The sequence below is a fragment of the Oncorhynchus mykiss genome, chromosome 10 (assembly GCF_013265735.2).
Source record: "Oncorhynchus mykiss isolate Arlee chromosome 10, USDA_OmykA_1.1, whole genome shotgun sequence".
Lineage (NCBI taxonomy): Eukaryota > Metazoa > Chordata > Actinopteri > Salmoniformes > Salmonidae > Oncorhynchus > Oncorhynchus mykiss.
Genome location: NC_048574.1, coordinates 68,505,813 through 68,518,934, shown reverse-complemented (window position 1 = coordinate 68,518,934; position 13,122 = coordinate 68,505,813). Strand labels below are relative to the sequence as shown.

Sequence of the window (13,122 nt, the reverse complement as noted above, 5' to 3'; positions counted from 1 at the left end):
TCAACAAGAGAGAAGAGGCACTGAAATATGGACAACCTATACAGACAGTACAAGAGACCTACTAAAGCACAAAAGAGGACACCATTCTTTGTATAAAAAATAAATATGAAATAAATAAAAACAAGAGTGACAAACCTAAAGTACATTCTAACAGGAGACAGATGGAGATGAGATGTCAGAGAAACACAGAGGGAAATGTCACAACACCTCTCCACTCTGTACCGATGGCAGCGCTGCCCTGTCACATCATGGACCCCACACCCACCTGTTGGGCTCTGGCTTCTTGCTCTCACAGTTGACCAGCCACAGGTAGTCCTGGGGTTCGTCCAGGCTGGACTCCGAGTCCAGGTGGCGCACGCTGACCGGCTGGTAGGGAGGGGGCACGTTGGTCAGCATGGCCGGAGGACCCCCCAGGCCAGGGTGAGGGGGCGTGTCCACCACAGAGCCACCGCTGGCCGCCTGGTGGGCAGCCTTTGCCGCTTCTGTGGGGAAGAAAGAGGGGGGAGGGAGGGGAGACCGTCAGAACATCTGTGCATTGTACACCGGAGTTAGGACAATGATGTTGAGAATGCTGCCATGCACAACAGTTATTTCCGAAACGTACATGTTCTGTTGTGATATTATAGGTATTTGTATGGTTAGATTTCTGACTTGTTTGTGTACAGAAAGCAGTATAACGTTCTATAAAAGCACTACGGAGCAGTGGAAATTGTATACCGAACACATGACTGAGATACCGCAAGATACATCAGAACAAAACAGGTGATTAGTCAGACTTGAAGGACACATTGTATGTACACAGGCATGCATGCGTCTGGGAACCACGCAAATACCGACTTTCAAATCTTCACAATCAATGATTACGCATGAGAAGTACAACCATTAAATTAAAATGTAGCATTACATGTATATTACAGTTTGATGGAATCTACTGAGGGAAGGAAGCATTTGGGTTTATTTTCTTCCTACAGCTGTTGTATCTGCCAATGTTATTCACACCATTAATACTCAGCTGTATTTTTATCCAAATCTGTTTTGCCTTTTGAATCCCAACCAAGGCCAGACAGCATTTCCTCAAGGTCTCTGCCTTGTCCTTCTCCATGTAGGTCTGTGTGGAGACGACTGTGCTTGGTTGGGCTCTATTCATAACGTATTCTCTGCCTGCATTACTCCCCACCTACACTTCTCAGTGTACGCACACGTACACCGTCTGAGTGGCTCCCTAAGTGCTCAAGCTCAAGGATGCGCACCCTGAGATGACAGCTGCTCTCTGAATCTTTACTCTCTCCCTCTCGTCCCATCCCGCTCTTCCTCTCCTCCACTGTTTTCTCTTGTACACCCTCTCCCTCAATCACGCCCCAATCAGTCACTATTCTCCTGCTTTATCCTGTGCATTCTCCTTCTCTCCCTCAATCACTCCCTATACATTGCATCCCTTCATCTCGCTGCCTCTTCTCCCCATTCCCCTCTTCAGTTCTCTCCGTCCCTCTCCCCCTCTTCTCCCCATTCCCCTCTTCAGTTCTCTCCCTCCCTCTCTCCCCTTCTACTCTCACTACTATACTGCTTTATACACTATCACTCACACCCTCCATCCCCTTGTTTGTCTGTCTTATGTGCTGATTCACCCAGGCAGCAGAAAAATCCCCCCCCCCCCCCCCCGCTGGGCTCCAGCCCTGCTGCTCCAGCCCCCTCCACTCGCTGACATTTCCCCAGCCACGGTGCACCCTCGCCTGGGCGCGGGCTGAACTGTCCCCTCTTTGTTTGGGCTGTATGATCAGCGAGCGAGACTTCGCGAGGCACAGAGAGCAGTAGCCAAGGCAATATGAGAGCCACACCGCTCGACCACAGAAGTCTGCACGGGTATTAAGACAAACTTGCTGCTTGAAACCATAATAAACTCAACATTCCAAAATGGCCCCATAGATAAGTGATACGTTGTGGTTGAAGTTACACTAGAGCAGGGAGGGTAGGATACAGCCACAACACCGAGGAAGGAGTGAAGCTGACCTTGTTGGATACATGGTCGCCCCGTTGTCATAGATGTAGTGGGTACTGCTGATATCATAGTCCAGGACATTTCTCCTCGACTAGAGCCTCTAACATTCTGATTAAACCCACATGCATTACAATAGTGAGTTTAGATTATAGGGTCCATTTCTGCAACTCTACCACGGCCTAAAATTAACACGCACCAGCTGCAAAATGCAGGTAGATTTTGGAATTGGTTTTGTTTCATAGCTGGTAAATGAATCACACAAAGTCAAAGAACTACGAATCATATATAGCCTATACCACCTCTGCTGCAACACTGCCTGGAGGCTGTGCGTACCTGAAGAGTGAAAGATTCATTTTTAGAAGCGCTATGCACAGGCATAAACATTGTTCTAATTTACAGAAAAATGTCAGTCTACTGATGTGAGACTTCGTCTTTGTGTTTCTTGGCCATTTACATTGTTTTGTTCACAAGCTAGGTTGTTTTTCTATGTTTGAGTTTCAACAGCTAGAGAGGACAAGGCAACTCTTCTACTAGTCAGACTCAATCTCACAGGCACAAACATGAAGAATAAAGTTGCATTACCATGGTAACCCCATGCTCTTAAAGGGACAGGTGAACATTGTCTCATCTGTGATATTTTGGTTAAAAATGTAATTAACTTACCACATTACCTCTTACTAGTAATAAATGTATTGTTTTAGAAACATTACAAAGCATGCTCATCCGTTTTGACTGGCTGATAGAGTTTTCCATATATAAAAAAAATGGAGGTAATTTTAGGCCCTGAACTCGACAGTACCTCCCATGTCAGCTGAGAGGGAAGTTCAGGTCTGGAGGCACCTGTATGTGGCCCCACTGATGACGGTGGGAATGGACGTAGACAGAGGAACTCTAAATAAACCACAATTCCGGTTTGGTGGGCCCCACTCACTCGCTTTTCCCTGAGTAAGCGCGCGCGTGCGAACGAAGTAACGAATGTGAGAGAACAAATGAGGGAGAACAAATGAGTGACAGAAAGACCACGAGAGAAAACAAATGAGAGCAACTGAGAAAGGAGGAACAATAAAGGGAGAGAAGGAGAGAAAGTGGCAGTGGGGCTCAGCTTAGGGGGGGGCACACAATGCTTTAATTATACAGTACAGGGAAACATGTGGTAACGTGAACCCACCTGAAGACACGGCTCATTAGGCCTCATTAAGCCTGTGCTGGAAACAAAGGCCCCTTGGCACACAGTGTCCAAACCTACACTACACCAGGATATGATCATTATGTGTGAATAATACGTGTGGGGAAAGACTACCGTTTCCTCATGCATATCACTGTTCTGTTGCATTTCTGCCTTTCTCTCACTGTATAGACACATCTCAGTTCCTCTCGTGTGTGCGTGCCTGCGCAGGGATGTGTGTAGCATCATTACCGTCGTCCGTGGGGTTGAAGCCGCAGATGTCACAGATGTAGCGGACCCACTTGTTCATGTCGTCCTCCGTGTCGGCCACCAGGTAGAAGACGCGGTCGATGGTCTTGATGTCGAAGATGAAGCTGTGCTCCAGGTCCTTCTTGTTGAACGTGAGCCCTGCGTCCACCTGTGGTGGGGGGGGGGGGGCTAGCGTTAGCATGTAGCATTACCAACCACGTAACAATAGGGCTTAGCATTAGCACGCAGCATTACAAACAATAGGGGTAGCAATATCCATTGTAGCCACAGCAGCTATAGGCCACTTAATGTCATAACTGTTATAACTGCCTTTTAGCAGTATTAGCTAGTGGTACTGTAGCATTACTAGGACCATTAGTTTTCCCTGATCACATGACCTGACAAAAAACATATTACATAACTAGGGTCCAGAGTAACAAACTCCGGGCCCTAATCAGCCATAGCATAAGTAGTGTTTCACCTGTTCACACAGGTTGAGGTCGATCACGCGGATGGGCTTCTTGGCGTGATCATTCTTGTAGTACTCCAGCACGTCTGGGTCGCCCGAGAGACGGCCGCTGCGGAGAACAAACCACCGCTTCTTCCATGCCTGCAGAGAGACGGGAGACATTTTAATGTTGATGATCTGTTCACATATCATCTCTTACTTAAAAATTCCACAGTACACCCATAAACTCTCCCCTACCCCCACTTGAAAAGCTTAACAAACCCCTGAAGGCTTCACAACAACCCATATTTTTGGGCATGGCCTTGTCCTAGAGTGGCTCAGGGGATCAGACAAGAGCGAGAGAGAGAAAGAGGGACAGACCGAGAGAGAAAGGTCACTGTGTTCGCTCATATGGCTCCATTCCTGGCTGACCACAGGCTGGACAGGGGCTTTGTTTTTCCGCCCTGGCCTCTCTGTGTGCTTCTCTCTAACCCTCCCTCTAGCTTCTAGCTATCCCTCCCTCTCGCTCTCTCCTCTGGTCCTGTAAGCCACACAAGGACAGGCCTGTGTTCAAAATTCACCCACTCTCCCCCTCTTCTTATATCCCAATCCATCCCTCTACAGCCTCTCCATCTCTCTCCTCTGGGCCCCACTAGGACAGACAAGCCAGAACTATGTGTCTGGAACACCCAGGGCCCACAGTCACTACAGACAGACATAGTTTGGTCTGGTTAGGTCTAGTAGCCCAACTGTGGAAGAGCACAACCAACCACTCTAAAAAAAGGGCCACAGGCAATTAGGATTTTACAATAGGATTTGTCCTCCATCTGTCTATGAGACACAGGTTCCATCCAAAATGGCACCCTATATAGTGCCAAACTTTTAACCAGGGCCTATAGGGTTCCATTTGGTACACAGGCACAGTGCTTCCAAGGCAGCTAGGGTTTAAACACAGGGCACAAGACCCAGACAATGGGATATAGCATAGGAAAACTAAATAGAAACCCATTCTATTTCTATGGCAGACTTAAGACTGTGGGATGGATAGGGTTGACAATGTGGAGTGGTTTAGTTTTAGTTGCACAAAGGCACTAAGAATAAACCCCGGGTGTCAATGACCGTCAGGCACTACCATTCGAAAGTCAGGCAGAGGAGGGAACGAGACAGAACCAAGTGAGATGCCTAAACAGGGAGTCTGCTCACTAATGCTTTTATTTTTTTTTTTACAAATGAGGCCCGGCCCATCTAGATGTCTTGTCACCTAAACTGTGTAGCTTAAACTTATGAGGTTGTTAATTTGTTCAATGAAACCTGCTCACTGAACTAGGATAAGCTAACTCAAGGATAAGCAGGACTAAAAAGCACATGATGAAAACAAACTGTGGCTAATTGCTATGAGCCACCAACTCTGATTCGCTGAGTCACTTATGCTAAGCTTGAGTTTTTTGGAAGGATTCATTCCCGGATTGCAGCTTTAATTGTGCTTAATCACTCCGCTTCAGGTTGAGCAATATCGTGGAGCAAAATAGACTCTGCCTATCAATGGACACTTGATAGAGCTATTGAATATTGAACAGTGAAATTGGATACAAAAGATGACATAACAGAAAACAAATGCTATTCATGGAATTTCAAACAAGGAGGGGAAACCACACCAGTAGAAAAACAACTCCCCTTGGAGATCAGAGCCCTGGCCTCACCCGAGCACAGCCAGCAACGGCCTGTGAGGAATGCAAACTAAAAGCTTTGTTGTTGTTTTTTCGGGTTAAGATTTTAACCGGATTAACAATGCTGTGTGGTTTTTTTCGCCCTCCCTTCAATTGTTTTTCCATCCACAGAGTTCCCTTTGTTAGCGGGCCAAGCTCCGGGTAGGGACGAACAGCCAGGAGGAGAGGAGAGAGAACTCCGGGTGGGAAGAGCATCGTCCTGCTGTCCTACTCTGTCAACAGGAGAGTCGACCCTGGAGAAATAAACAGGCTGGCTGAAGGAGGAACTTTACATGGGCGTGCGCGCACACACACACACACACGCGCACACACACACGCGCACACACACACGCGCACACACACATGCGCACACACACACGCGCACACACACACACGCGCACACACACACACACACGCGCACGCACACACACACGCGCACACACACGCGCAGCCGGGCACGGCAGAAACGCACACACACACACAGAAACACACGTTCACACACACACCCTTTGAAATTCTAATAGACCTACATTCATGGCACAACCCTGCAAAAACCCTAACACTCCTTACAGGTCATGAAGTAAACATGCCGGCGCAGGGTTCAAGAGGTCTGCTTGACCCGCCCCGCTCCCACACAGTATGCTCCGCCCTAAAATATCAACATTTAATAATCACTGTTTATTCAACCATAAAACAAGAACAACCAAAAACAGCCTCCAGATAATACAAAGAGCAATTAACTCCGTCTGTATACTGGTCCTGTCCAGCATGAACTGCAGCCTAACCTAACCCAAGCAGCACACATTAGCATGTTGTTGTTGCACTGCTCTGTTGCGGTCAGAGAAAAGAGGAGGGCGACCCCTCTCTCTGGTACATGACAAAGCACTCTGGGCTCAGGTTACCCTGTAGGGACACAGACAGGGCCATGGGGTGAGGTTACACTGGGGGGAGAGAAAGAGCGAGAGGTTAGGCCAGGCCTGGGTCGTGTTCATTCTTTGCTAAACATTTCTTATTGGACAAGCTCAGGTAGTTCCTTCCTGTTTCAGTACTTTTTCTACCGTTTGGTGCCTAATGAAAGCGACCCTGGTTTAAACAGACATGGGGACATTTGACAGACGCTCTTATCCAGAGAAATTAGGGTTAAGTGCCTTACCTCAAGGGCACGTCGACAGATTTTTTCACCTAGTTGGCTTGGGGATTCGAACCAGAGACCTTTCAGTTACAAGCCCAATGCTCTTAGCCGCTAGGCTACCTGCCACTCTGCTGCTGTCCATAGTAACAGTTGGTCTGACTAGTTTCAATGGTGCTGGTTAAGAGCTTGTTGAAGAAGGCTTGTTTGAGTGGTGCTTCACTGCAACTTCAATACGGAGTACTTGATTAAGGGGTGCTTTTCCCATATTAGCATGGTAGCAGACCGTGTGTAGGGGTGGGAGGGAAATGGTCAGGGATGAAGAGCTGAGGGAGAATATGAGCAATGAGAATCACTCTCAAAAGCGCTTTCTCCACTGACCCACACACCCCATGTGGCCATTCCATTCATCACACCTCGACTCTAGTTAAAACTTAGCTGAATTGGTCCCTGTAAACCCCTGCCAGGTTCCTATCCAGTGAAACTGCACGCAACCAGAAATGCCATTGGTGTCTCCAGCCAGACAGCCAATGGCATCTCGCTGACACATACTTTCTATTGTCAGTGGAAAACAGTCCAAAAAGCTCTTCACAACAACCACACATGACAGTGACTGATGCACACAGTAGCTGAATAGCAGCACTGTTAGACAGTAACTCTGTCCACAGACCTAGCCTGGTTCCAGATCAGTTTGTGTGGTCCTGCCAACTCTTATGGCCCTTGTGACAATTACCATAAGAGACTGCAAGACAGCACAAACAGATCTGGAACCAGGCCAGCACAAACCTACCGTGTGCTATCGATCCTGAAAAGGCCTGCAGGGGCAATGAGGACTCTAGCAGTGCTGAACCCCTGTTACTGTCCTCTTCTCCATTGTAGTCAATGAGGCACAGAACAGTCAATAACCCAATAGTCCCCAAACTGATCCGAGAGCAGTCGTTACTGATCACAGCTAATCCAGTTTGGTCTACTTCACAAGGCCCAAGACGATAGAGTAGATCTCAATTGATCACAAATCAGTCCTTACATACAACCAACCAAACAATCGAAGTAGTAACCAAGTGTGTGTGTTGACTCTTCACTGTCCGGGGGAGTGGAGTGGGACGAGACAGGAGGAGCCCCTGGTGCAGCAGCTGTCCCCCCTCCTCCCTCTCCCCAAGCGCCCTCCCCTGCCCTCTGATAGGGTGTGATGCAGGAAGAGACCCCTGTGCCCGCTCCAGCCTCCAGCCAGACAGAGACACCATTGAGGGGACAACCGGGAGGGCTGGATGGGGGAATGCCATCCGAGTGCAGTCACACTGTTGCCATCAGGGCCCCACTGACCCAGAGACAAAGACAGAGAAGAGAGGGGGGCGAAGGGGAGAGAGATGGAGTGTCTGAAAGGGAGATGGATGAACAGTATAGAGAGAAGAGAGGTAAAGGAGGAAGAAGACAAGAGTGACTGAGAAAGAAGATAAGCGGGAGAGAGAACTAATAAAATATACTTGAAGCACTTTACCACATTGGGGGTTCCCCCCCCATTGAAGACTGGTTATGGGGTGTGGGGGGGTGAATCAGAGTGACAGGTACAGACGTTAGGGAAGGGGGTAACAGTGGGTGGGGCACGGGGCCCTCAACCACCACATTCCTGGCTATGGCCTTGGTCCTGCCCTCGGCCTGCCCTCCTATCCAGAGAACAGTGGCCTTTGTTGGGCTTGACTATCAAGCTGCCCCCTGGAATATCTGGAGCTCCAGAGCTCCAGTCACAACCTTCTGCCTGATAGATAGGGGCCACAAGGGGCCCAGAGTTTTAGAGATTCCCAACTACCTAATCGTCTGCCCATTCATATGTATTTACATACTGGAGTCTTGACATATCTACTGCTGTACATATGATGTAGTATATCTTGTGTAAATTCATGCAGTGTACATACGTATTTGGATTACTGTCAGTGCTATTTGGCTGTTAATTGGATTCGTGCCGATATGTCTTGATTTCCAGAGTTAAAAAAATAAATTAAAAAAAATATTGTTTACTATGACATTTTACTGCATTGTTAGGAGCTAGTAACATCCGCTACATCTGCTAAACTGTGTACGCGACCAATACACTTTGATTTGATTACTGTACCAACACTGACATACTGGGAAGTTGGCAACAATACCAACCCGTCATACATCATGATGTAGCCTGGCGTCTGGTTTATTGGTGATAAACACAGACCCAGATTAAAACCAAACAATACCAACCCATCATACATCATGATGTAGCCTGGCGTCTGGTTTATTAGTGATAAACACAGACCCAGATTAAAACCAAACAATACCAACCCATCATACATCATGATGTAGCCTGGCGTCTGGTTTATTAGTGATAAACACAGACCCAGATTAAAACCAAACAATACCAACCCATCATACATCATGATGTAGCCTGGCGTCTGGTTTATTAGTGATAAACACAGACCCAGATTAAAACCAAACAATACCAACCCATCATACATCATGATGTAGCCTGGCGTCTGGTTTATTAGTGATAAACACAGACCCAGATTAAAACCAAACAATACCAACCCATCATACAGCATGATGTAGCCTAGCGTCTGGTTTATTATAGTGATAAACACAGACCCAGATTAAAACCAAACAATACCAACCCATCATACGGCATGATGTAGCCTGGCGTCTGGTTTATTATAGTGATAAACACAGACCCAGATTAAAACCAAACAATACCAACCCATCATACAGCATGATGTAGCCTAGCGTCTGGTTTATTATAGTGATAAACACAGACCCAGATTAAAACCAAACAATACCAACCCATCATACATCATGATGTAGCCTGGCGTCTGGTTTATTATAGTGATAAACACAGACCCAGATTAAAACCAAACAATACCAACCCATCATACATCATGATGTAGCCTGGTGTCTGGTTTATTAGTGATAAACACAGACCCAGATTAAAACCAAACAATACCAACCCATCATACATCATGATGTAGCCTGGCGTCTGGTTTATTAGTGATAAACACAGACCCAGATTAAAACCAAACAATACCAACCCATCATACGGCATGATGTAGCCTGGCGTCTGGTTTATTAGTGATAAACACAGACCCAGATTAAAACCAAACAATACCAACCCATCATACATCATGATGTAGCCTGGTGTCTGGTTTATTAGTGATAAACACAGACCCAGATTAAAACCAAACAATACCAACCCATCATACAGCATGATGTAGCCTAGCGTCTGGTTTATTATAGTGATAAACACAGACCCAGATTAAAACCAAACAATACCAACCCATCATACATCATGATGTAGCCTGGCGTCTGGTTTATTATAGTGATAAACACAGACCCAGATTAAAACCAAACAATACCAACCCATCATACATCATGATGTAGCCTGGTGTCTGGTTTATTAGTGATAAACACAGACCCAGATTAAAACCAAACAATACCAACCCATCATACAGCATGATGTAGCCTGGCGTCTGGTTTATTAGTGATAAACACAGACCCAGATTAAAACCAAACAATACCAACCCATCATACGGCATGATGTAGCCTGGCGTCTGGTTTATTAGTGATAAACACAGACCCAGATTAAAACCAAACAATACCAACCCATCATACAGCATGATGTAGCCTAGCGTCTGGTTTATTATAGTGATAAACACAGACCCAGATTAAAACCAAACAATACCAACCCATCATACATCATGATGTAGCCTGGCGTCTGGTTTATTAGTGATAAACACAGACCCAGATTAAAACCAAACAATACCAACCCATCATACATCATGATGTAGCCTGGCGTCTGGTTTATTAGTGATAAACACAGACCCAGATTAAAACCAAACAATACCAACCCATCATACATCATGATGTAGCCTGGCGTCTGGTTTATTAGTGATAAACACAGACCCAGATTAAAACCAAACAATACCAACCCATCATACAGCATGATGTAGCCTAGCGTCTGGTTTATTATAGTGATAAACACAGACCCAGATTAAAACCAAACAATACCAACCCATCATACGGCATGATGTAGCCTGGCGTCTGGTTTATTATAGTGATAAACACAGACCCAGATTAAAACCAAACAATACCAACCCATCATACATCATGATGTAGCCTGGCGTCTGGTTTATTAGTGATAAACACAGACCCAGATTAAAACCAAACAATACCAACCCATCATACAGCATGATGTAGCCTAGCGTCTGGTTTATTATAGTGATAAACACAGACCCAGATTAAAACCAAACAATACCAACCCATCATACGGCATGATGTAGCCTGGCGTCTGGTTTATTATAGTGATAAACACAGACCCAGATTAAAACCAAACAATACCAACCCATCATACAGCATGATGTAGCCTGGCGTCTGGTTTATTAGTGATAAACACAGACCCAGATTAAAACCAAACAATACCAACCCATCATACGGCATGATGTAGCCTGGCGTCTGGTTTATTATAGTGATAAACACAGACCCAGATTAAAACCAAACAATACCAACCCATCATACAGCATGATGTAGCCTAGCGTCTGGTTTATTATAGTGATAAACACAGACCCAGATTAAAACCACTCCTGTACTTAGTGTTTATAATGGAGAATCTTCTTTGAAAGCTATTTAAAGTAGTCCAGGCGTGGGCTTAATCTCTGTGCAACCGCCCTCGACTGTTCTAACATACTAACTAACGTCTATTACATAGTCTAACTGTGGCACCTCTCATAATAAACAACCAAATGATGTAATAGTGACAGTGAACATTCCAGAAGGATAAGCGCACCAGCTGGTTGGGGAGTTCCACCGGGCTATAATCCTAATCAAAGAATGTTCTGGAAGGGGAAGAGAGAAGAAGAATGGGACATTATGCCGCCATTGAGGACAGTGATTAATGACAAGCTCCAGTACTGTAGCTAGAAATGAGGCCAGACAGCTGGAGGAGCTGGCTGGTGTTTAACAACCGTGAGACGGCAGCGCCTCGGAGTAGGACTGCTGCCGATCTAGGATCAGTTTCACCTTTTAGATAGATCTTAATGAATATGATTACATAGACAGGCCAGACCTGGATCCTCGATCAGCGTTCCTACTTTGAGAAACTATGTGAATATGGGCCCAGCAACATGATATTCAATATATTCTTTATCATTGCTAACTACATAGTAGCTTCTTCCTGCACTTGGGGGCTAATTCTATTGCAATTGAAAAAGGTAGCTAATGCACCCGAAGAGCCTTTAAGAGCACAGATGGCTACGCATGGTCCTCAAGGGTAGATAAATGGCACACTTAAGCACATCCATATACTCGACATATCTGATGGCTTGAGAGTTAAAGCTAGAATCCTTAATTGGGCTACAATCATTTTTGGTCTTATAAATTAATGATACATACCTATTAACTTAGTTCCACTGTCATAACCCATCAGCACCCAAAATATCCGCTTGTTTTACTCCAATGTTTATTAATTAAGTAAATGTAAACAAACACGGTATAGCCTCAAAACATGGTTAAAACTATAATTTTGATATCATGGCTGGTCGGTCTATGAATGAGACTGGTTCTATTTCTTTAGGTCCATTCCTTAACAAAACAGAGGCGGGTGGAGGCTTTATTGTTTCAAACAAATAGTTCAACTTTAAGCAAGGCAGGCCTTGGGCTTTTTGGGATGCCTGCCACAGTAGCATTTGGAGCAAAAGAGAGAACTGTCAATTGAACATATAGGACGGTGTTGTTCCTAGGATACCAGCGCCAGCGACTGACAAGCAGGCGAAAGGTGACGCTGAAGTCATTTGTAAGTGTGAAATGGGCCCTGGCTCGTGTGCCAACGAGGGCTAATGTGGCACAGCGTGTGTCCTGCTGGACCGTCAGACTCAACGAGCTGGAACAGCGGAGTCCAGTCCGTTTGGAACGACAACAGGAGCCACTGACCACACAGCCACTGCTAACCATAAACTCTTGCATTGGTCGTAATAGTAGAAACTGACAGTGTTTGGTTGGTCAGGGATTTAGCCATGGTGCTAGTCTTGCGGGGGAAATTAGAGGTCTATTATATAGCTGTTCAAGTCCAGCTTTGAACAGATATTCCCACATTGAGCCAGGTGGGGTGGTGAATGGTTCAGGGGGTGTGTTACGATGTCAGCAGCTCAACAAGGAGTACCACAGATTGGCCTAGTAAATCAACTGACTCACCCAGGCATGAGCCAAGAACAAGAGATACACACAAAGAAGACCGAAAACAAACTTGGCACTAGAATCGGATATGCACTACAGTAAACCAGGAAATTAACTTGAAGGGTTTAATCGGTCTTGGTAAGTGTAGCGAACCAACGTAACACCACGAGACGAATCATAACCCACTGACTGACTGGGTTACATAACTGATTACAGAGGTTACTGGGGCTGTTTGTGTAGGAATTT

At 45.8% G+C, this 13,122-nt stretch overlaps 1 protein-coding gene across 21 annotated transcripts in view; it reads right to left on the bottom strand.

Annotated features, from left to right (window-relative positions):
- LOC110534539 (GRB2-associated-binding protein 1) overlaps nucleotides 1-13,122 on the bottom strand; it is a 70,915-nt gene that overhangs the window by 15,246 nt on the left and 42,547 nt on the right. For 20 of the 21 annotated variants that reach the window (XM_036933662.1, XM_036933663.1, XM_036933661.1 and 17 more), the window contains 3 exons: nucleotides 3,892-4,020; nucleotides 3,414-3,579; nucleotides 266-482 (listed from right to left, as the gene is read on the bottom strand). In XM_036933662.1, coding sequence (XP_036789557.1) covers nucleotides 266-482; nucleotides 3,414-3,579; nucleotides 3,892-4,020 — 512 coding nt within the window. Of the gene's footprint in view, nucleotides 1-265; nucleotides 483-3,413; nucleotides 3,580-3,891; nucleotides 4,021-7,483; nucleotides 7,797-13,122 lie in introns of those variants that run through there. The other variant, XM_036933665.1, reaches the window with a different exon arrangement.